The sequence below is a fragment of the Rana temporaria genome, chromosome 8, assembly GCF_905171775.1.
Source record: "Rana temporaria chromosome 8, aRanTem1.1, whole genome shotgun sequence".
Classification (NCBI taxonomy): Eukaryota; Metazoa; Chordata; class Amphibia; order Anura; family Ranidae; genus Rana; species Rana temporaria.
The window spans coordinates 42,856,694-42,882,668 of record NC_053496.1 but is presented as its reverse complement, the minus strand read 5'-3'; the positions used below and the strand labels follow the sequence as shown (position 1 = coordinate 42,882,668).

General features: G+C 43.2%; 1 protein-coding gene across 5 annotated transcripts in view; it reads right to left on the bottom strand.

Moving 5' to 3' along the window:
* Positions 1–25,975, bottom strand: part of SORCS1 (sortilin related VPS10 domain containing receptor 1) — an 834,705-nt gene that overhangs the window by 149,198 nt on the left and 659,532 nt on the right. For all 5 annotated transcript variants that reach the window (XM_040361653.1, XM_040361650.1, XM_040361655.1 and 2 more), the window contains exons 17-19: positions 17,085–17,198; positions 15,911–16,082; positions 4,444–4,630 (exon numbers count right to left, since the gene is read on the bottom strand). In XM_040361653.1, the coding sequence (XP_040217587.1) occupies positions 4,444–4,630; positions 15,911–16,082; positions 17,085–17,198 (473 nt within the window). The remainder of the gene's footprint in view (positions 1–4,443; positions 4,631–15,910; positions 16,083–17,084; positions 17,199–25,975) is intronic.

The following is a 25,975-nucleotide window of genomic DNA, read 5'->3' as shown; positions in this document are numbered from 1 at the left end:
TGCAGCCATGTCCCTCTAGCCATGTCCCTCACATATGCAGCAATGTCCATCTAGCCATGTCCCTCGATGCGGCGGCGCGATGCGGCGGCAGCGGCGGGGGGGGAAAGGGGGGGGAAAGTATTCTATTTAGGTATCGGGGGTATTTGTGCGAGTACGAGTACTGGTATCGGTATCTGGACAACCCTAGTTTCTATTGTTTTTTGAGCAGGTGAATTCTATTGAACCATCCACTCACCACCTGAGCTGTTGACTATGAGTCCCAGAGGAGATAACAGTGAAGGTAGGTGGAAAGGAGCACCCAATATTCAATAAAATGCAAGTAGGAAGGTGAATTTGTAGTTGTTTATTGAAAGAAGCAACAAGTTAAAGCGGTTGTATAGTCTTTTTGTTTTACTTTTACCTACAGGTAAGCCTATACTAAGGCTTGCCTGTTGGTAAAAAAATATCTCCTAAACTGTAAAGCGCTGACTGCATGCGCACAGGGGATTCTCGGCTGAAGGCCCGGGAGACACCGGACCTTGCCGGAAAGAAGTCTCCTGCGCGCATACGCAAGAGTAACGACATATCCGGAAGACACACAGAGGCGAAAGGTCAGCTGCCTCGACGTGGACCGGGAGGGACACCGACGCCTCGTTCTAAGGTAAGTATTTCATAATTATGCCTTTTCCCTTAAAGTGTAAAGAAAAAAAAAGTCAGCGGGTATACAACCTCTTTAACAAGCCAACGTGTTTCGTGAGAACAAAGACTCCCCCTTCCTCAGGGCTGCTGCTGCCTCCATTAGGCAGAGAGCAGAACTAAGTTTTGTGAAGCACACTGGAGTTTTTAATGTGGCTGTTAGGTTGCATTTTTTCTTATTTTTGTTGTTGTTGTTGTTATTTGTTTTTCCTGCCTCTAAATGTCCCTGTTCTGCCTAGTGACATGTCACTGATCGAATGTTCCCTGTGATAGGAAACTGTGATCAGTGACGTGTCACTGGTAGCTCCTCCCCCTAACAGTTAGAATCACGCCGTAGGACACACTTAACCCCTTCAGCACCACCTAGTGGTTAACCCCTTCACTGCCAGTGTCATTTTCACAGTAATCAGTGCATTTTTATAGCACTGATCGCTGTCAAAATGCCAATGGTCCAAAAAAGGTGTCAAAAGTGTCCGATGTGTCCGCCATAAAGTCACAGTCACGATAAAAGGCACAGATCGCCGCCATTACTATTAAAAAATATATAATAATAATAATAAAAATGCCATAAAACTATCCCCTATTTTGTAGACGCTATAACTTTTGCGTAAACCAATCAAGATAGGCTTATTGCGATTTTTTTAGCAAAAATATGTAGAAGAATACGTATCGGCCTAAACTGAGAACAAATTTGCTTTAAAAAAAAAAAAAAATAGGCATATTTATTATAGCAAAAATATTGCTTTTTTTCAAAATTGGCGCTCCTTTTTTGTTTATAGCGCAAAAAATAAAAACCGCAGAGGTGATCAAATACCACCAAAAGAAAGCTCAATTTGTGGAAAAAAAAAAGGATGTAAATTTTGTTTGGGAGACCGCGCAATTGTCAGTTACAGTGATGCAGTGCCGAATCGCAAAAAGTGGCCTAGTCTTTGGCCAGCCAAATGAATCGGGGCTTAAGTGGTAAAAAAAAAAGATTGAATTTAAAAAAATTCATTAGCATGGTGTTTGGGTGTGGGGGGAAGGAAGGACACATATAAAGTGCATCTAAGGCCAAACTTTTTATTTTTTTTTCTATGAAGGAGAATTAGCTAGTGTGGGTTGCCGCACTCAGGACATTCCTACCTGCCTGATGAAACAAGAGTCTTTTTAATGGCAGCAAATTTACTGACTTCCAACTTCCGGAATAATTAAAATCCCTAGCTCAGCCGGCGACAGGCAAATTATAGCATTAGTTAACGCAGACTTCAGCAGCCGCATGTATTAATTGATGTCTCGGGTATTACGGATATTAATAGTCTAGCGGAAGGGGAGCCTGCGGTGCAGAGATTGATACCGCCAGGCGCACAAAGACTATTGCACAAAGTTCACGTCGGCTGCGTACGATGAATTATTCATTTGGAACAGTAGGTGGCACTGCCTCGCTCCGAATGGCTTCGGCTCCTTAAATACTGTTTACGCGGAATATTGCAGATTTCTAAGAAGATACAAAGTTTGCAGCAAAGACAGAGATGCAAAGTGGAGGCGATGTGTATGCCGCCAGCAATAGAGGAGGAGGGGGGTCTTTCATGTAATTAAAGGGCAAAAATGTCACAGTTTATTCTAAAATATGTCAATGCTGCAACATTGTAGCAAAAAAATATATATATATATAAGATCAACATTTTCACAGTTTGAAATATATTTTAAAGGGAACTTGTCATTTTGACTGTTTAGGTGAGTATCAGTGGGGCGGGGTACACAAAAAAAGAGGACCTGTCACTTCTGAAATTATTGGCACTGCACTTTCCGGCCATTCATAGACGTGAATAGACCCTTAAGGACTATTGGAGACTGTTACTTTATCAAGAATGTCATGAGGCTTGAGTAACGCAGCCAGAAAGGAGTCTTTGTTGGCCATAAAAGCTTGTAGAACATTTCTGCATATGTTTTTGATATGCTCCACAAATAAAAAAAACTGTTGGCATGATGTTCTTCCCCGATTTGTGGAAATAGTAAGAGCCGGTTCACACTGGGGCGACTCGTCAGGTGGCTCAGCCGCCTGACGAGTCGCGTCCCATTCCAGTCAATAGAACCGTTCTAATAGGAGCGACGCAAGTCGCTCCGACTTAGAAAAAGGTTCTTGTACGACTTTGGGGGCGACTCAGGGTGACCTGCATTGACTTCTATACAGAAGTCATTTTGCTAATCGCCTCTGAAGTCGTCTTCAGGACGACTTGCAATGTCGCCCCCGAAGTCGTGCCGCCGCAGTGTGAACCGGCTCTAAGTCTCTTCTGTTGTAAAATACAAAACATTTAATCATATGATATTGTGCGTTACGAACATTTAACCACTTAAGACCCGGACCTTTAGGCAGCTAAAGGACCCGAACAGTTTTTGCGATTCAGCACTGCGTCGCTTTAATTGACAATTGCGCCGTCGTGCGACGTGGCTCCCAAACAAAATTGACGTCCTTTTTTCCCACAAATAGAGCTTTCTTTTGGTGGTATTTGATCACCTCTGCGGTTTTTATTTTTTGCGCTATAAACAAAAATAGAGCGACAAGTTTGAAAAAAATGCAATATTTTTTACTCTTTTCTATAATAAATATCCCCCAAAAATATATAAAACATTATTTTTTTTCCTCAGTTTAGGCCGATACGTATTCTTCTACCTATTATTGGTAAAAAAAATCGCAATAAGCGCTTATCGATTGGTTTGCACAAAATTTATAGCGTTTACAAAAAAGGGGATAGTTTTATTGCATTTTTATTTTTTTACTACTAATGGCGGCGATCAGCGATTTTTTTCGTGACTGCGACATTATAGCGGACACTTCGGACAATTTTGACACATTTTTGGGACCATTGTCATTTTCACAGCAAAAAATGCATTTAAAATGCATTGTTTACTGTGAAGTTGACAATTGCAGTTTGGGAGTTAACCACAAGGGGGCGCTGAAGGGGTTAAGTGTGACCTCATCTGTGTTTCTAACTGTAGGGGGTGTGGCTGTAGGTGTGACGTCATCGATTGTGGTTCCCTATAAAAGGGAACACACGATCGATGACAGCGCAACAGTGAAGAACGGGGAAGCTGTGTTTGCACACAGCTCTCCCCATTCTTCAGCTCTGAGGACCAACCGCGGGACTCCAGCGGCAATTCCCACGGTCACGGAGCTTCGGACCGGGTCGCGTGCACGCGCGCGACCCCACGGCTGGGCTTAAAGAGCCACGTACATGTACGTGGATGTGCCCAGCCATGCCATTCTGCCGACGTATATCGGCGTGAATGGGTCCTTAAGTGGTTAAAGTTTCCCCAACAGTGGGTTACATGACTTGAAAATGGTTGGGAAACGATGTCTATAACTTCCATTTTCTGATTGATTAAGCCCCATCTTATGCCGCGTACACACGGTCGGAATTTTCGATGAAAAAGTCAGACGAAAAATCTGACTTTTTTTACGCAAATTCCGACGGACTTAGAAAGAGAACATGTTTGATTTTTTTCCAACGGAAATTTCGATAGTCTGTAAGGAATTCCGACGGAGAAAAAAACATGCATGCTCGGAAACAATTTGACGCATGCTCGGAAGCATTGAACTTCATATATCTAGGCTTGTCGTAGTGTTGTACGTCACTGCGTTTTCGACAGTCGTAATTTGGCATGTCCGTGTGTATGTAAGACAGCTTGAGTGGAATTCCGTCAGAAAAACCCATTGGAGTTTATTTCGACAGAAAAAACAGTTGTGTTTACGCGACATTAGACATTGAGATTTAGTAACAAAAGCATTACCTGTTACATGAAGGTAAAGAACTCCACTCTCCGAACCAAGGTTGTTGTCCACTTGCACCAGGACTCTGAAGATCCCTACATTTTGATAGATGTGCTTGATGCCATCTTCTGTTGCACTGAGGTTGGCATAGGAAGCAGCAATGCCATCTCCAAAGTCAAACTGAATATTGGTCCTCTGAATGTCTCCCTGAATGACCAAGAAAAACAAAAATGTAATTACAACAAATGTTACAAGTTCACTTTATATCAACCTCACCTTCCCATTGAAAAACCCAATTGATACCTACTCCCGTCTTCTCTCTCGCTGGAACCAAGGGAAATACCCAGATCTGCCAGGTATAAGGGGCGTGAGTCTCTCTTATTTCTCCCACAATGCAGTGGTGGGTTCTTGTGTAGCCAATTGCCTGACAGCCAGTGCCGGCCCAAGACATTGTGCTGCCTGGGACCAAGAATGAAACGCTGCCCCCCCTCAGAAAAAAAATCACGCCAACCAAAAGGCCCCCACATTCATTATTTTATATCATGATAACTAAAGGGGACCCGTCATGGCTCTATACATGTATAAAGGAGTATAAAGAGGACCTGTCATGGCTCTATACATGTATAGGAGTATAAAGAGGACCTGTCATGGCTATATACATGTATATAGAGGACCTGTCATTACTCTTTACATGTAAAGGAATATCAAGAGGACCTGTCATGGCTCTATACATGTATAAAGAAGTATAAAGAGGACCTGTCATGGCTCTATACATGTATAAAGAAGTATAAAGAGGACCTGTCATGGCTCTATACATGTATATAGAGGACCTGTCGAGACTCTTTACATGTAAAGGAATATAAAGAGGACCTGCAATGGCTCTATAAATGTATATAGGAGTATAAAGAGTACCTGCCATGGCTCTATAAATGTATATAGGAGTATAAAGAGGACCTGTCATGGCTCTATACATGTATAAAGGAGTATAACGAGGGCCTGTCATGGCTCTATAGATGTATAAAGATGGCCTGTCATGGCTCTATACATGCATATAGGCGTATAAAAGGTCCTGCCATGGCTCTATTCATGTATCCAGGAGTATAAAGAGACCTGTGAATTGCCGGCGGCCACAATGTCTTTTGCGCAAACTAATCAATGTACGCTAATTGTGTTTTTTATTTTTTTGTACCAAAAATATGTAGAATACATATTGGCCTTAACTGAAGAAAATTGTTTATTTTTCTAAATTTTGGGGATATTTATTATAGCAAAAAGTTAAAAAAATATATATATTTATAGCACAAAAAATAAAAACCGCAGAGGTGATCAAATATCACCAAAAGAAAGCTCTATTTGTGGGGAAAAAGGGACGTCAATTTTATTTGGGTAGCGGAGCTGGCGGAACGGGCTGGCGAACATCAGTATGCTGCCCCCCTAAAAGTGCTGCCTGGTACCCATGGTACTACCCGGTCCCATCATAGGGCCGGCCCTGCTGACAGATGACCCCTGTGCTATCACCTGAAGCCTTTTCAGATTGTGACTAGTCCAGTTGGGGGCTTACATGGGTTTACACAATGGCAGCACAAGTCATTTGGCCTAGAAATCTGGACCAGCATTTGCTGCAATATATTAAAAGCCACCCCACCACAAAAGTAGTATTTTAGAAGTGCATTTCTGCAGGGAAGTTTGCTTGTTCCTTCCTTATACATTTAATGGAAAGGGGTTTAGGGACACCTAATCTGATCACACCTCATATGAAGTTGGCCCCATATGGAATTAACTCATTTATATGGAGTTTGTCCTCTTTGTGGCTATAACAGCCTCCTCTAAAATACCATTTGTGGAGTTTTTTAGTATTCCTATCTAAAACGTTTATTTTTGAAACTATAAGCCATATATACTGTATATACAGTATATATTTAAACAACACTTTAAAGGCTCTGCTGCCTCTCCTCTTTTTTTTATCTGGGGGCACCACCGGTCATTTCTTGGATTCCTACCCTCCCTTGATTATACTGTTTGACCCCTGAGGACCACCACCACACAAATACTACTGATGTTGGATGAGGAGACCTAGCTAGCACTAAGGCCTCATTCCAAAGGTGTTCAATAGGGTTGAGGTCAGGGATCTTTGAAGGAGACCTGAGTTCCTCCATATTCAACAAACCATGTCCTTAGGGAGTTGGGTTTATGCACATGCTGGATGAGAAGACCAGGTTAACAATTCATTCTAAAGGTGTTCAGTAAGGTTGAGGTCAGGGCTCTTTGCAGGAAACTTAACTTCAACAAAATGTCTTTATGAAGTTGACACTGTGCACCTGGGCACCGTCACGCTGGGACTAAAAATGTCTTTGTATGCTGTAGTAATTAACAGTACCCTTCTCTGACAATGCCAGAACTCAGTGAATTTGAGGGTGATCAGATTTTTTAAAACGCATATGACCAGGGGAGGACTGACTATTTTGGCACTTGGGCATTTCCCGAGGGCCCCGGGGCCAGTAGGGGGACCCATGAAAAGCTTACTGTACAGTTACTGTGTGCCGCTTAGCTGCCATTGGCCATTGGCCAGAACAAATGTGAAGGCAAGAGGAGAGCTCCTGTCAGAGTGATGAGGGGTGAAGTGGGCGTGGCTATGAATGAAAGAGGCCAGCACTGGGGAGGAGCCAGAGGGGAAATGTACAGTAGTGGGTGTGCAAACGGCAGGGTGGTGGGTGTGACTAGTGGAGAAATTATAAATACCCTGGCTGAGCCTTAAGCCCTAGTGGATGCGGCAACTCCTGTTTTTTAACTTTTATCATTGGCCGAGCCGCTTTTCTCTTTCCTCACTCCACAATTGGCTGGCAAAGGCAGTTACCATGAGCGGTTTAGCTGCCATTGGCCAGAATGAATGTGAAGGCAAGCGGAGGGCTCCTGTCAGAGCCATGAGGGCCGAAGTGGACGCGGCTATGAATGAAAAGGGCTGGCATTAGGGAGGAGCCATTGGGAAAGTTATAATAGTGGGTGTGTAAGGGGTGGGGTGGTAAGTGTGACTGGTGGAGAAATTATAAATACCTCGGCTGTGTGGGCATTGCTGTGCAAGTCAGTCCTGCCATGTTGCACCTATCACCCGACCTCTCGCTCCTGTCTGTGCTCTTGGGGTGACCCGCAATTCACAGCTAATAGGACCCACTCCTCCGGACAAGCAACAAACAACCAGAACAACCGGTTGGGGAGGGGGACACCATGGACAGCGAGCCTGAGCAACAATGGGGACTACCTAATCTGCAGCAAGTGCAATATGCAGGTGGGGCTTTTTGTAGGTGTAACTTGAGTGTGGGGGGGGGACAAAGGGGGCCCCATGAGTTGACAGTCTGCCCCTGCATATGACAGAGTATGACAACTGTCATACAGTTTTGTGCGAGAAGGTGGAAATAGAAAACATCAAGGAGTGATTCCAAGCAATGGTGACCAAGCAAAACTTAAAAAATGATATCTAGGCAGAGCAGACTTTTATTAACTATTTTCCTACTGGGCAATTGTACCCCCTCCCTGCCCAGGCCAATTTTCAGCTTTCAGCACTGTAGAATTGAATGGCAATTGCGCAGTCATGCCTCATTGTACCCATATGACATTTTTTATCATTTATTTTAGACAGACAGAGCTTTCATTTGGTGGTATTTAATCACCACTTGGCTTTTTATTTATTGCAACAACAAAAAAGAGACAACATTTTTTGAAAAAAAAAAAAAGTTTTTACTTTGTTTTTGTAAATAAAATGTTCTCCTTTACTGATGTGTGCTGATGAGGCTGCACTGATGGGCAATGATAGGCTGCACTGATAGGCACTGATGAGACAACACTGAAGGACACTGATGAGGTGGCGTGGATATGCAGCACTGATAGGCATTGATGGGCGGCACTGATGAGCAGGCACTAATGGGCACTGATGGACACTGATTGGCATCACTGATGGCCACTGATTGGCATCACTGATGGGCACTGATTGGCCTCACTGTTGGAGCTGCACTGATGATCGGTGCCCTGATTTTCTGTGCAGATCTCCCCTGTGAGGAAATGCTGCTGATCAGCTCTCCTCTCCTCACGTGCAATCAGTATGAGAAAAGGAATGCCGATAACCGGCATTTCCTTGTTTACACATGATCAACTGTGATTGGATACTGCTGATCACATGGGTAAAGAGCCTCACCATCGGCTCTTTACCAAGACTTGAGATACACAGTGTTCCAGGGACAAAGCACACCATGATCACCGCGCTGCACGCCCCCTCGGGCATGCAAGAACGGCGAGAGTGGTACGACATCATATGATGTCATCCCACAACGAGAGAGCCACCTTACGCCCATCATTTCACTATACAGCGGAAGGGAGGTGATTAAAGGGAAATTAAGACCCTTTTCAGTAGGACTGAACATTGAGAGGCAAAGATCTTTAACTGCTTGCTGACTAACCGCCGCAGTTATACAGCGGCAGGTCGGCTCTGCTGGGCGAGAGCACGTAGCTATACGTCATCTCTCCCAGCAGCCAATAGGGGCGCGCACGTGCGCCCCCCGTCCGCTACTGACTCCCGCGCGCGTGCCCAGCGGTTGCGATCACCACCGGGCACCCGCGATCGCTCGTTACAGAGCGAGAACCGGGAGCTGTGTGTGTAAACACACAGCTCCCGGTCCTGTCAGGGGAGAAAAGCCTGACCATACAACGTATGAACAGCGATCAGTCATTTCTCCTAGTGAGTCCACCCCCCCTACAGTTAGAACACACCCAGGGAACATACTTAACCCCTTCCTCACCCCCTAGTGTTAACCCCTTCACTGCCAGTGGCATTTGTATAGTAATCAATGCATTTTTATAGCACTGATTGCTATAAAAATGCCAATGGTCCCAAAAATGTGTCAAAAGTGTCCGAAGTGTCTGCCATAATGTCGCAGTACCGAAAAAAAATCGCTGATCGCCGCCATTTCTAGTAAAAAAAAAATATTAATAAACATGCCATAAAACTACCCCCTATTTTGTAAACGCTATAACTTTTGCGCAAACCGATCAATAAACGCTTATTGCGATTTGTTTTACGAAAAATATGTTGAAGAATACGTATCGGCCTAAACTGAAGAAACATTTTTTTTAGATATATTTTTGGGGCATATTTATTATGGTAAAAAGTAAAAAATATAATTTTTTTTCAAAATTGTCGCTCTTTTTTTGTTTATAGCGCAAAAACTAAAAACCGCAGAGGTGATCAAATACCACCAAAATAAAGCTCTATTTGTGGGAAAAAAAGGACCTCAATTGTGTTTGGGAGCCACGTCACACGACCGCGCAATTGTCAGTTAAAACGACGCAGTGCCAAATCGCAAAAAGTGCTCTGGTCTTTGACCAGCAATATGGTCCGGGGCTTAAGTGGTTAAAAAGAGATCTATCACTGTATCTGTCCAAAACTGCAAAAAAATAATAAAAAATTTGAGTAGCTTAACTCCCTCCCCAACTATGGATAGTTAACTTTATGTTGCCTCACGTTTTAGTGTTCCTTTTATAATAGATAAATATCTGTATCCCTTTGAATAATGAAATTGACTCAGGTCTCATTTTTACGCTACATATATTACACTTTCTATCGGGATTTTTTTTTTTAGGAACTTTCTATTGAACTCATCCATTATCACGCCTGGGTAATGCCGGCTCTTTTTAATGCTACGGCAATGCAGTCGGCCTTTTTATATGTTTGCAGCAGAAATAATAAAGAATTTCTGTGCTTGAATGTCAATAGGAAATAATAAGTTACCAGTTTTATCATTGGGTGATGCACACGCTTTACCGAGAAAAACAAAAAAAAGACAAAAAGGAAACCTGCACTTTTCCCGATGTCATGTATTTTAATTGGAGAGTAGAAAGAAAAGAAAATCTTTATTGAACATAAAAAATTATAGATTTGTTCTCTTGTAATGCTGTATTGATCATACCGGCAACACCTTGCGGCACCTTGCGGCATTTGTTTCTTTGGATTCTTAAACAGAAATGATATTTTGCGAAACAGAGATTTTGGCTTGACCTCTAGCTTCAGCTGAATGCAAGCAAGGAGATAGGGGACAATTTAATATAAAGAGGGGCTTACCTAGACCCCTTTCACACTGGGGCGGGAGGCGCGGTGGCGAAATACGCTATACCGTCGGAATTTCCGCTGGATTCGCCCGCTAGCGGTGCGGTATTAACCCCCGCTAGCGGCCGATAAAGGGTTAATACCGCCCGCAATGCGCCTCTGCAGAGGCGCATTGCAGGCGGTATTACCGCGGTTTCCCTTTGTTTTAAATGGGAAGGAGCGGTATACATACTGCTCCTCTCACCGCTCCAAAGATGCTGCTTGCAGGACATTTTTTTCTCTCCTGCCAGCGCATCGCCTCAGTGTGAAAGCCCTTGGGCTTTCACATTGAGAAGGCTGGGGCAGGAGTTTTTCAGTTGGTATAGCAGCGCAATTATTAGCGCTGTAACACCTGAAAAACTCCTCAGTGTGAAAGGAGCCTTAGCTTGAACGCTGAACTACGGAAAAACAACAGTTAAAGTGTTACTAAGCCCAAGACCTGCATTCACTATACCTGATCTCCCACAGTAATACCTGTTCTCATCAGCAGCATAGAGCAGTCTTGTGACTTCTATCAGTGTCTGGTTAAAGCTTGTAGGATGAGTTTTCATTCTGCTCTGACTGTCCTGTGAAGCTGCAGGACCCCTGACCCTCTGTCTGGACAGTGCTGATTGGCCCCTGTGCTGATCACATTCACCCTACCCCCCCAATTTTTTTTATAAAATAGACTCTAGCAATACACACCAAACTGAGCATGTGCAGCTTTCCCCTAGCCTAGCCTCTATACTACCAGGAGATAGATTGGGGAAAATGGAAGGAGAGGATCAGAGAAGACAGGATCAAACTGCCTTTTTACACAATGCAGTGGATTAACCCCTTAGTGTACAATGAGTATAACAAACATTATTTATGCAAATACAGACTGTTTTTACTATTGTGGGTTTAGCAACACTTTAAATATACAAATTAATTATATATAACCTTCAACCTGCTGAAAGATTTCTAGTTTTGTCCATCGAGTCCTGGGATTTCCACAGCTATGTTACACAGCACAGCCCTAACTGGCAAGGAAGGGGACCTGATTTTCCTCTGCTGCGTTTAAGTAACACAAATGGGTCTTGTCCCTCCTCCAGCATGTGATTGGACAGGACTGTGCATTAGTGCACAAAGCAAGGTTCTTAAAGACATAGATGAGCGAGTTTGGGGTAGAGGAACTTGACTGACCTGCACAGAGTCCTGACCTCAACCCGATAGAACACCTTTGGGATGAATTAGAGCGGAGACTATGAGCCAGGCCTTCTCATCCAACATCAGTGCCTGACCTCACAAATGCGCTTCTGGAAGAATGGTCAAACATTGCCATAGACACACTCCTAAACCTTGTGGACAGCCTTCCCAGAAGAGTTGAAGCTGTTATAGCTGCAAAGGGAGGACCAACTCAATATTGAACTCTACGGACTAAGACCGAGGTGCCATTAAAGTTCATGTGCGTGTAAAGGCAGGCGTCCCAATACTTTTATTTTATAAAGCTCTCGTTACCTCTATAATGTTTTGGTTTTCAGTTCTTACTACTCCCTTTATTAACCTCTCTGCAATTTATTATGTTTCTGTTGCGTTGATCTAATTTCTGCACCTCGACATTTCTAAATGTGGCAAATTATGTTCTGTTTACACAAATGGGAATCTATTTTCATCTTCACATTAATCTCCCTTTGTCCTCCGAACAACCAGTTGTCTTTAGCTGTGATTTCCATGTACTGTAATTGGACATTGATTGGGGAATCTTGTTAAATTGAAACAGCTGGGAGAACATCCTGTTTTCAATTAAAGGAAACATTTCCTGAAGGTTTCCACTGCTGACTTCTCATTCTGCAAATGCCAGCTGCCTGGCTGTCACGCTAACCCTCTTGCTTCATTACTATTAGTCCCTAACCTAAAATAAAAACATCTGACTTTAACCTTCTCTGGTTGCCTACATAGGTTCTCTTTGAGAACTAGGAGCTGACACTTTATGCAGTTGCTGACCTTCAATCTGGGCTGTCTCTTTCAGCTAATGTTTGGGAAGCAATCAGAGTGGTTTCCGGCTATCACTTTGCCAGCTATGACATAAGGATTGCATGCATGGAGGCTTCACTGGGAAAATGAACCTTCAGGCCACAGATGAACACTGCCAACTTCAGGCTGCAGTAGGATCTGCAGTGCCATTTATTTAATAGTATAATTGTCAGATACAAATACCTTATTAAAATAATATAAAATTCATTAAAAATAACAAAAATCAACCTATAGTAAAATAAGTAAATAAAGAAAAAGAAAAATAGAGAAGGGTTTTTTTTTCAGGTCTTCCATCCAGCTGCACTCTCATGCTCACAGCAGGTGGGGGGGCGTGCTGCAGATCGGGCAGAAGTCGGGGGCTGCCCAGCTTATTATGTTAGCAAGCGGGTTATTACCGGCTTGTTTATATGAAAGGACTCCCACTCTCTGTTCCGATCTGCAGCACCTCCCACCCCTGCCTGCTGTGAGCATGAGATCGCAGCCAGGCGGGAGACTCGAGAGAGAACAAACCCAGGCTGATAAGTGGCATGGCTGTGGTACAGACAGGACTGTCGCTCGGCCTGGGTCCGGAACAACAGTCTGCCATTTAGTGAACCCTGTATTAGACTAACCCAAAATCTACTCGAGGGCATAGGCCATTAAATTAATTTTAATGACTTGCAAAAACCAACTGCCACTAAAGCTGTGATGACCATCCTAATAAAATGGTGAGTGGTTGACTACTCTAAAGCCTGAAGGTCTTTAGGTCAGTGGTGGTTGTTTACCTGCTTCCATCTCTAGGCTTATTTATTCCTTTGACATTCACATCATGGAATGCACATGTCTTTGTTGATTGTAAATGTAGCACCCTCTTAGGTAGGTTAGCTAGGATTGTAAAGCTTCCTGCCCAGACCAATTGTTAGCTTCTAGCGCTGTCGCACCTTAAATGACAATTGCACCGTCGTGCAACACTGTATCCATTTGACATTTAAATTATTTTTTTGGACAGATAGACCTTGCTTTTGGTGGTATTTAATCACCACTGTGTTTTTTTTATTTGCTAAACACACAAAAAAAGACCAACAATTTGTAATGATGGGCATTGGTGAGGCAGCACTGATGGGCACTGATAAGCTGTCCTGATTGGCACTGATGAGGCTGCACTGATAAGTTGGCACTGACAGACACTGATAGGCGGCACTGATATGCTGCACTGATGGGCACTGATATGCTGCACTGATTATCAATGTAAATGTCCCCTGTAACTGGAAAGGCGGTTATCGGCTTTCTTATCCTCAGATACTGACAGGGCTGAGGAAAGGATATGCTGATAACAGGCATTTGTTTACATGTGATCAGATGTGATTGGATAAAGCTGATCACATGGTAAAGAACATACGCTATTGGCTCTTTACCCTGATTGGTGTGTCTAAAGGATCACTCATGACGCGATGTAAAGGATGTCATAGGACGTTCATTCAGAACGGTAAAGCCCCTGCCCCGCCAGCAATCTGCTATAGGCTGAGCAGGGAAGGTGTTAAAGGGGACATTATGTCCGGTATGCTGAAGAGCTCAGTCTATTTAATTCTTAGTGAAGGGACTTTGCTTGGAAGTCCAAAGAGGAAGATCAATTTGCTCAAGTTGCTACTACAAAGCTCAGTCTATCCTTTACTTCTGCAAGGACTTACAGTCCTATAAAAGAAAGTTCAGTGTCATCAAATTTTTACTGAGACTGGATTCACACCTATGAATTTTTAGTGGATTTTTACAGATTTGCACTACATAACGTGTTCCATAGGAAACCATGTTAAATGGACTGTACAGCAAATCTGCAAAATGCAAAAAGCACTAAAAATGCATAGGTGTGAAGCCAGCCTATGGGTTACTGGAGTATTCCACCATTACCCACTACCTATCCAAGTTCTCATTAAAGCATCAAAAAGCATACCTCTGCACTGGTTAACGAGCTTGAAGAGTGTTCCGAACTGTGTGTTTGGTTGCAAGTAATCTACTGGGAAACTACTGTGAGAAGGATCCTGGCATATGCTTAGCCGCTCCTACGGTATACGTCCCCTAGTGCTACATAAGTACCGAAAATATAATAAAAGCCACAAAGAAAAAATCTGACCACAATTACTAAGGTCTCAGAATAGACAAAACACACAGTACATTCCCAACTGGTTTGGCTTAAACAGGTACAGTAATAGTACTACTACATAATAAACTACTCCTGAGAATAACATACCACTGCTGACCTTTTGAAAACACTAGTTTGTGGGTTATACTGAACTTCTTGCTTCAGTATATTAAAAGTCACTAACTAGTAGAAACAGATAGGCGGAAATGTCAGACTAACCCTTTGTAATTGTAGGCAGAGGTAACTAATAGACATGTGCACACTGAAATATTTTGTTTCGGAATTTTGTTTTTGTCCCAAAAATACATTTATTTAGTTACTCATGAAATTTGTTTTTATTTATTTTGTTTCGTTAAAAAATGCATTCGTCCGAAAATCTGAGTTAAAGCGGATGTGCCACGGGAAAATAATATTAAAAGCCAGCAGCTACAAATACTGCAGCTGCTGACTTTTAATATTAGGACACTTACCTGTCCTGGAGTCCAGCGCCGATCGCAGCAGAGCACGAGCGATCGCTCGTCTCTCTGCTGCTCCCCCCGCCATCCAAGCTCAGGGAACCAGGAAGTGAAGCGCTGCGGCTTCACTGCCCAGTTCCCTACGGCGCATGCGCGAGTTGCGCCGCGCCAGCCGATTGGCTCCCGCTGTGTGCTGGGAGCCGAGTGTTCCCAGCACACAACGGGCGACAGACGGGATGTGACGGAATGCCCGTCTTTTGCCCGTAGCGTCTGGCCGGAAGTGGGTGCAAATACCTGTCTTTAGACAGGTATCTGCACCCCCCTCCCCCCTGAAAGGTGTCAAATGTGACACCGGAGGGGGGGAGGGTTCCGATCAGCGGGACTCCACTTTAGGGTGGAGAACCGCTTTAATTAAGGTCGAATCTGTCATTGGAGGCTTAAGCCTCGTACACACGACCGAGTTTCTCGACAAAAACCAGCAAGAAACTTGCTGGGAGATATTTTTTTGCCGATGAAACCGGTCGTTTGTACATTTTCGTCGAGGAAACTGTCGAGAAACTCGACGAGCCAAAAAGAGAGCGAGGGAATGGAGAAAATTGGCTTGTCGCGTTTCTCGACAGTCCTCAGCCCTCATTTACTGTTCAGGTCTGCTCACAGTATTACCATGACTAGAACTGGTTATGGTGTTGGAAACTCAAAAAAGCTGTGGCCTTCATGTTTCTAGCACATTATTCCGTCTCCATATCATCTTTAAGCAACATTTCTTGATGGTCTGGGGAGAGTGTACGTACCTCCTCTAGCTGCAGTACAAACGTTACATTGTGTCCTTGTTCTGCTATTAACTTTCCATCCACTGTAGTGATACGGAGGCCATGGGGTGCTTTCCCCGGACACTGCTGGGGCTTTGCCGTGTACCGTTCCCGAACTCCATCTGTGCAGTTGTTAGACACGACCTTCCTATAACTGTAATACAAATTTTACGTGACTGATCAATAAAGACTGAGAGGAAGATGCAAAAAGTAGAAAGCCTATTGCAACTGGATCATACACCGGCCGACTGTTCAACCTTCTTTAGATCTTCCAGCAACTATGTAGTGTGAGGGCCTTCTTGAATGGATACACATTGAATGGACTATTATAGTAGGTCTTTACATAACATATTTTGATCAATCTAGAGAAGACTATATAGAGATTGTACATTAAAGGGGTTGTAAAGGTTTGTTTTTTATTTTCTAAATAGGTTTCTGACTTCCTGTTCCTCCTCAGAAAGCTTGCCCCATCATCCGAGCCATTCTGGCTGGGGGTTAGTCAGCGTGCTCGCCCCCTCCCTTGGGACTACATCCCCGCAGGGATGTAGTCCTAAGGGAGGGGGCGAGCACGCTGACTAACCCCCAGCCAGAACGGCTCGGATGATGGGGGCAAGCTTACTGAGGAACAGGAAGTGAGAAATTCAGACAAATAAAAAAAAGCATTTAGAAGGGAAATCGAAGAAAAGGTAAGTGAACCAACAATGCACTAGCTTAAAGGAACCTATTTAGAAAATAAAAAACAAACCTTTACAACCCCTTTAAGGTGTACGGACACCTTTAGGGGATTATTTGCATTTCTTGCCACATTATCGTTTATCACATTTATAAAGAACATTCCGTGTCCACATTTGCATTTGATGGATCAAACATCATTCACTAACACATACCAACATTTGAACATTTCATCCTTTAATGTGAATTCCATGCCTTTGAATCAATAGCCTTAGTCAAAACAAGGCCAATTTTTATATTAGCCAACGACCTCTGCTCGCCATGATTAAAATGCTCCATACCATTCACAATCTCTCACCTAAGTCCTGATCCCCCACATACAGTACATGGCAATAAATTGTAGCACTGCAAATGTTCACAACTTGTCATGAAATATTGGAAAACAGAAACAAAATCACATCCGCTGTTTGGTCATCATACATACCCGGTGCTGTTCAAGTAGCTCTGGCCAAGGCTGCAGTCCTTCGACAGTGAGGATGGGTTATACCAGAAGGCAGGGAGACACTGGCCATTGCTGTGACGCTCATAGCCATAATCGCTAAAAACATAAAAGAGGAGTAGCAAGAGTCATGCCTTGTTGGTAGAGTGCAGCATATAATTACATATCTGCTACCAGTGTTGGTCACAATATGTGGTCATCAAGACAATGTTCACAGAGGCCTTCCAAAAGGTGGTCATTACATGTACCATATATCCAACCACAGCTGCATTAGACTTCATGTGCAATGAAATGGGAGACGGCTCAGGAAATACTGGAAATACTGTATAAAGTGGTATCAAACGTTTATGCCATAACATGCTAGTATGCACTGCATATTAGTACATTATGGTGGACTTACCTGTCAAAAGAAGCCCTCCAGCACTGTGATGTCACTGTTTCAACTGGTCTTAGGTTAAGGTGACCAGATTTTTAAAATGAAATCCGGCAAATTTTTTTTTTTTAATAATAATGGAGGCAATCAGCAACTCTCTGCCCATTGCCGCCGCCGCCCGCCTCACAGCCTGTCAAGTCTTAAATTCCGGGGTCCGGCTACTACTGGGTTGTGAGCAGAGAAAGATCACTCCACCAGGGAAGGCAAGAAGATAGGCAGGTGGCTGGCCGGGACTTGAGCCAAGGCAGAAGAACATGCAGAGGGAGCTGAATGGGCATGCGCCCGAAACAGAAGAAATATTCCCTCCGCTCCAACCAGCACATGATCATCAGAAAGGGGCACAGATAATTAAAAAAATACACCCCCCCCCCCCTAAGCTAGTAGGACTGGCAGAGGGGGGGTGTGTAATCCAGATTTTTTTTCTGCACTGACTGTCTTTGAAATTTCCCAAGCTCCTGTTCAAATCCAATCCGGGGACAAAACCGGGGACAGGCTTGGTCCAGGGACAGTTTTTTTATCAATCCGGGGACTGTCCCCGCAAACCGGTGATGTGTGGTCACCCTATCTTAAGTGCTTCCATCCTTGCACTGTCTTCCTTCTGAGTTCATTCTCTCCAGCCACTTGAATGGCTTGGCTGTAATGATGTCTGTCCATGCACACAGAAGTCACTTCATCATGACACAGATTACAATAATGCTAACAGGCCAGGAGAGGCGTTTATGACAAAAGAGAATACAAGGGTTTCTTCTGTTATAAAAACCCTGCCTGTCAGAGTTTTTTCAAAGTTTGAATTTAATACCACTTAACCGAGGAGTTGAGTGCCTGACTTGCTATTTAGTTGCCTCTTATGAGTAAATGTTCTGATACAGCCTATTAGGTGGATTCAGAAAGACCGCCGCATCTTTAAGGCGGCGTAGCGTATCGTATTTACGCTACGCCGCCTTAAGTTAGATAGGCAAGTACTGTATTCACAAAGTACTTGCCTCCTAACTAACGGCGGCGTAGAGTAAATGTGGCCGGCGTAAGCGCGCCTAATTCAAATTAGGCTGAGGGGGCGTGTTTTATGTTAATGGGGGGTGACCTGACGTGATTGACGTTTTTTACGAACGGCGCATGTGCCATCCGTGTACATATCCCAGTGTGCATTGCGGCAGAGTACGCCAAAGGACGTATTGGTTTCGACGTGGACGTAAATTACGTCCAGCCCTATTCACGGACGACTTACGCAAACAATGTAAAATTTACAAATTTTGATGCGGGAACGACGGCCATACTTAACATTACTTGTCCAGCTATTTGATGGAATAACTTTACACCTGAAAATGCCATACGTAAACGGCGTATCTTTACTGCGACGGGCGCACGTACGTATCTATGCATTTACATATTCTACGAATAGGCGTATCTATGCATTTACATATTCTACGCCGAACTCAACGGAAGCGCCACCTAGCGGCCAGCCTAAATATTGCACCCTAAGATACGATGGCGCAAGCCGTCGTATCTTAGATAGGTTTAAGTGTATCTCAGTTTGAGAATACACTTAAACTTACTACTGCGCAGATTTCGAGTTAGGTCGGCCTAACTCTTTCTGAATCCACCTATATGAGTCAATAAAGGAAGCACCAAACACTACTGTAATTCTTAATTATTATTGTTATCATTAATTATATGTTTTATTATAGTTATAGGAAAAAATATTTATGTGTGTTTTAAATATATATGCATATGTTTGTATTCATATCTGTCTACAAACTTCCAGTGACCATTGTATCAAAGTGGGTTTATTTATTGGCTTTATTTCTCTATCTATCTATCTATCTATCTATCTATCTATCTATCTATCTATCTATCTATCTATCTATCTATCTACACTATATAGTCAAAAGTATTGTGACATCTGCCTTTACATGCACATGAACGTTAATGACATCCCAGTCTTAGTCCGTAGGGTTCAATATTGAGTTGGCCCGCCCTTTGCAGCTATAACAGCTTCAACTCTTCTGGGAAGGCTGTCCCTCAGTCTCTGCTCTAATTCATCCCAAAGGTGTTCTATTGGGTTGAGGTCAGGACAGTTAAGTTCCTCCACCAAAAACGTGCTCATCAATGTCTTTATGGACCTTGCTTTGTGCACTGGTGCACAGTCCTGTTGGGAAGAGGCCATCCCCAAACTGTTCCCACAAAGTACGGGACTACGAAATTGTCCAAAATGTCTTGGTATGCTGATGCCTTAAGAGTTCCTTTCACTGGAACTAAGGGGCCAAGCCCAACCCCTGAAAAACAACCCCACATCATAATCCCCCCTCCACCAAACGATTTGGATTAGTGCACAAAGCAAGGTCTGACCCGATAGAACACCTTTGGGACGATTAAAAGCAGAGACTGTGAGCCAGGCCTTCTCTTTGAACATCAGTGCCTGACCTCACAAATGTGCTTCTGGAGGAATGATCAAACATTCCCATAGACACACTCCTAAACCTTGTGGAAAGCCTTCCCAGAAGAGTTGAAGCTGTTATAGCTGCAAAGGGCGGACCAACTCATGATTGAACCCTACGGACTAAGACTGGGATGCCATTAAAGTTTATGTGCCTGTAAAGGCAGGTGTCCCAATACTGTTGGCACAATAGTGTGTATATATATATATTTATATATATATATATATATATATATATTTGTGTGTACGTGTGTATGTATATTAATTTTACTTTTTTTTTGTATAAGTTTAACAATTATAGAAAAATAAAATCATATTAAAGTATATATACTCTATACTTCTATATTTGGTTGGGTAATTCAGACTGTTCTGTTCCACTTTCTTTGGGAATTTGTCATGAAACAAAATGTCACCATAAAAAAGAAAAAAGAAGAAAACTTTTGAAGTTTTCCCCTGACTTTAGAGGTGATATGAATCAGAGCGGCAGTCTGCATAATAGCATTTATCGACAAATTACTAAGCCAAGAATCTCTCCCGCACACTAACACTGGGCCCAAGGGGAATTAATAATATCATTGTAACACTCTGTTCTACCAGCAACTGTCTGCAAACTGCTGGAGGGATGATAACACAATATTTTATTTCTCAAATTACATTCACCAGAAGAAACTCAAGCGTACAGGATACCTTTAATTCGTAGCTTATTTAATCTACTGCAAACGAAACCAGGAAAACAAAAGTAAAGCAAGAGTGAAGCGGCATAATTCCAAAGTAGGGATTTACTTCAAGCAACTTTACAGCTTTGGGTATTTAAAGGGACTCTAGAGATAACATTTATCTTAATCAGCAATTGCGCAGATTGCTAATATTAAAAGGAAATGCACTTATTTTTCCAGTTTTCAGTAAGTTACTGTGTGTCTGTGGGGTTGATTTATTCAAACTGGAAAGTGCAAAATCTGGTGCAGTTGTAGATGGTAGCCAATCAGCTTCTAAATTCAGCTTGTTCAATTAGGCTTTGACAAAAAACATGGAAGATAATTGGTTTCTATGCAGAGCTGCACCACATTTTGCACTCTCTAATTTTAGTAAACCAACCACCTTATGTGTTAAAAAGTTCCTAAATCTTCAGAGTGGAACCATTAGAACTCACTATGCTAAAGGCAGAGCAGCAGTGCAAAGGATTCTGATTGGTTGCTACCCATTGCTAAAGAAAGCTTTTAAGTCAGAGTCTTGACTCTACCCTTTTTCTAATTCCCACCCTCCTTATGACTCTGGCTGAGGTTTCAATCAGAGAGAGACAGTCTGAAAGGAGACAGTTATTTCTGGGCTGTTTCTTCAGAAAATCCAGTCCTGGGCGCACCTTAAAGGGATTGTAAAGCTTTGTGTTTTTTCACCTTAACCGGTTAACGCCCGCGGCATGTATATGTACGTCCACAGAATGGCACGTACAGGCATATGGGCGTACATGTACGTCCTTGCCTTTCCCGGGGTTGGGGGTCCGATCAGGACCCCCCCCCCGCACTACATGCGGCGGTCGGAAACCCACGGAGAGCGATCCGGGACGAGGGCACGGCTATTCGTTTCTAGCCGCCCCCTCGCGATCGCTCCTCGGGGGTGAAGAACGGGGAGAGCCGTATGTAAACACGGCTTCCCCATGGCGGCTGCATCGATCGAGTCATCCCTTTTATAGGGAGACTCGAACGATGACGTCAGACCTAAAGCCACACCCCCCTACAGTTGTAAACACACATGAGGTCACACATAACTCCATCAGCGCCCCCTTGTGGTTAACTCCCAAACTGCAATTGTCATTTTCACAGTAAACAATGCATTTTAAATGCATTTTTGTTGCTGTGAAAATGACAATGGTCCCAAAAATGTGTCAAAATTGTCCGAAGTGTCCGCCATAATGTCGCAGTCACGAAAAAAATCGCTGATCGCCGGTATTAGTAGTAAAACAAAAATAATTAATAAAAATGCAATAAAACTATCCCCTATTTTGTAAACGCTATAAATTTTGCACAAACCAGTCAATAAACGCTCATTGTGATTTTTTTAACCAAGACTACAGTAGGTATACGTAATACGTATTGGCCTAAACTGAGGAAATTTTTTTTTTTTTTATATATTTTTGGGGGATATTTATTATAGCAACAAGTAAAAAATATTGAATTTTTTTCAAGATTGTTGCTCTATTTTTTTCGATAGCGCAAAAAATAAAAACCGCAGAGGTGATCAAATACCACCAAAAGAAAGCTCTATTTGTGGGAAAAAAAGGATGCCAATTTTGTTTGGGAGCCACGTCGCACGACCGCGCAATTGTCAGTTAGAGCGACACAGTGCCGAATCGCAAAAAGGGGCCTGGTCCTTTAGCTGCATTTTGGTCCGGGTCTTAAGTGGTTAAGGTGAAAAAACACCTTGCACTCTCGGCCCCCCCAGCCCCCCCCCCGTTTTACTTACCCAAACCACGTAACTCTGTGGGCAGATTGATAGCAGCGCAGCCATTGGCTCCCGCTGCTGTCAATCAAATCAATGACGTGGCACGCCGTGGGGCGGGGCTGAGTGATACACTTGGCGGCCATGGCCGCCAGTGTATCACACAGAAGCGCGCCCACAAGCTAACCCCCTTGGGAGAGCGCTTCCCAGAAGGGGGATAGCTCCTGCGGGGAGGAGCCAAGACAGCCCCCGAGGGACCCCAGAAGATGATAATCGGGATAACTTGTTTAATGTGGTTTTGGTTTCTCTCTCTGTTTTCCCCTCCTGTTTACGGCTAGTTAGATTAGTTCTAGCTAGACCCCCCCTTCACTTCTTCCATGTTCCCTCAGTCAGTGTTAATACTTCGTAGGGATAGGGTTCAGGGAAGTCATTGTCTTCTTACACTTCAAAAGACTGTGAAAAACCTCCTCTGTCCTGCAATATCTTAAGTAAAATTGTATTCGATTTAACTTCTGTGACCTATTGAAAAGTTGAACTGCCTGAGGATGGTGTCAAGCCAGCAGATGACCATACTGTCCAGATAAGGATGGATGCCAATGCATAAAGAGGCAGAACAGTGTGTTTGTACATATATATATATTTATATATATAGACATACCCCACTTTTAAGTACACAATGGGGTTTATTTACTATCGCTGGAAAGCGCAAAATCAGGCTCACTTCTGCATAGAAACCAATGAGCTTCCAACCCCAGCTTGTTCAATTTAACTTTGCTAATAAAACCTGGAAGCTCATTGATTTCTATGCAGAAGTGAGCCTGATTTTGACCTTTCCAGCTTTAGTAAATAAACCCCATTGTGTACTTAAAAGTGGGGTATGCCTGTTTTTGTGTTTGCCCCTATTTGTCATGAGCTGAACTCAAAGATCTATGACTTTTTCTATGTACACAAAAGGCCTTTTCTATGAACACAAAATGATACATAGATTTATGCATTGCAATTGATTTTTTTTTTTTCGTTTGTTTGCGCCCCCCCAAAAAAATTTGAGCACCAGCCGCCACTAGTTACATTTAATGAAGGTACACCATTTAGCAGCTTGTTGCTACACTTAGGCCCCATACACACGAGAGGATTTATCCGCAGATACGGTCCAGCGGACCGTATCCGCGGATAAATCCTCTCGAGGATTTCAGAAGATTTCTATGCGATGGCGTGTACACACCATCGCATTGAAATCCGCGCTGAAATCCTCTGCCGATGACGTGTCGCGCCGTCGCCGCTATTATGACGCGGCGACGGGCGCGACGCTGTCATATAAGGAATTCCACGCATGCGTCAAATCATTACGACGCGTGCGGGGAATCCCTTTGGACGGATGGATCTGGTAAGTCTGTACAGACGAGCGGATCCATCCGTTGGAATGGATTCCAGCAGATGGATTTGTTGAGCATGTCAGCAAATATCCATCTGCTGGAAATCCATCCCAGGGGAGATTTATCCGCGGATAAATATCCGACGGAGTGCACACACCATAGAATCTATCCGCAGAAACCCATTTGATGGGATTTATCTGCGGATAGATTCTATGGTGTGTATGGGGCCCTAGAGGTGCCTCTCTTCTCTTTCATACCATGTAAAAAAAAATGCTTTGATATACAAATGCTTTTACAAGCATGTACCTGGAATGAATTATGCTCACAAGCCAAGGTTTTATTGTATACAGTATGTATTTAGCCTAAAAACATGAGAACACATTCTGAGTACAAGAAATATTGACTAACTTTCAAGAAAATCATTTAAAAAAAGAAAAGCTTCCAAACATCTTGCTTTGTTGTGTGGAGACGATTGATGCACTTTAATGGGTCTTTTTGATGCAGCATACGCGATAATGTTCCACATTGGAGTCTCCGACATTGTCTTCTCCGAAAACCCCTACTCTCCTTTAATTAATGCGGAGAACATCTATCAGTTTAATGGTGCATCTGGTATTCAGTCTATATGAAAGCTCCTTGCTACCACTTGATTTAAAGGGGATTTATTGGAGCAGATAGGGACGGAATATTACCAGAGCCCACATCACGGGAAGATTAATGGAAGCTTCTGTTAACGGATGTTCTTGTTTTAAACTGACTGCTCAGTAGTGTAAAGATTTATACTACAGCTGGGTCGGAGTGTACCTGCCGAATAAAAGGAAGATGAAGCTTGAATACTAGGAGCGGTTTATCGCAGCTGTAGCATGAATTGCTCCACAATGAAGACGTATAAAGACAAGTCTTGTTACAGAAAGCTTGGCAGATGATGACTGACCAGGGGAACTATTCAAGCCATGCTGGCTGAGATGGTTGGGTCATGCTGGGCGTAGAATTTCTTAGTTCATCGGGAGGAAGAGATACATCAATGATCAATGATGTTTGATAATAAGTGCTTCTGTTAAAGTGTATCTAAATAAACCCTACTGATGAATGTCTCCCATCGCTTCCTACTGATCTATTTAATATACCAATAAAAAAAGTTTAGCTTATCTAATTTGAGCTAGGTGCAATAGAAAAATACCACTTGATCCTGCAAGAAATCCATTGAGCAGGTAAATGTATTTCTCTAGTTTGAACTAAAAAACACCTCCCCTCTATGTTAAGGAAAATACAAGTTTTTCTGTAGCCCCATCATGCTTCCTTTCCTAGAGTGACAATGTTGCCTTTTCATAGATGCAGTACTGTGAGTGAGTGTTGTCACTCTAGGGCATAATTACTCAACCTTTTACCATTGGAGGAACCCTTGCAATAATTTTCAGGCAACATGGAAACCCTGCTAAAAATGGTATCTACAGCTCCTATTATATTATGATGTGTAGTATATGTTGGTGGTCAATGTCAGAAAGCCCTTCTACATTGGTGGACAGTATAGGAAGGCCCTTTTACATTGGTAGTCAGAAGTTCCACCTAAATTGGTGGTGAGTGATGGAAGGACCTCTTACATTTGTTCAGTATCAGAAGGCCCTTCTACATTGGTGGTCAATGTCAGAAGGCTTTCCTACATTGATGGAGAGTATCGGAAGGCCTTCCTATATTGGTGGGCAGTATTGGAAGGCCCTCCTACATTGATGGACAGTATCGGAAGACCCTCTTACATTGGCGATCAGTATCAGAAGGCCCTCCTACATTGGTGCTCAATGTCCGAAGGCCCTCCTACATTAATGGACAGCATTGGAAGGCCCTCCTATATTGGTGGTCAATGTCAGAAGGCCCTCCTACATAATGGACAGTATGCAAAGGCCCTCCTACATTGGTGACCAATGTTGGAATGCCCTCCTACATTGGTGGACAGTATCAGAAGGCCCTCATACATTGATGGACAGTATCGGAAGACCCTCCTACATTGATGGTCAATGTCAAAAGCCCACCTACATTGATGGACAGTATCTGAAGACCCTCCTACATTGATGGTCAATGTCAAAAGCCCACCTACATTGATGGACAGTATCGGAAGGCCCTCTTATCTAGATGGTCTATATGGGAAGAAGAGCCCAGTGCATTTGACTTTACCTACATTGATGGTCAGAAGGAGATATGCCTG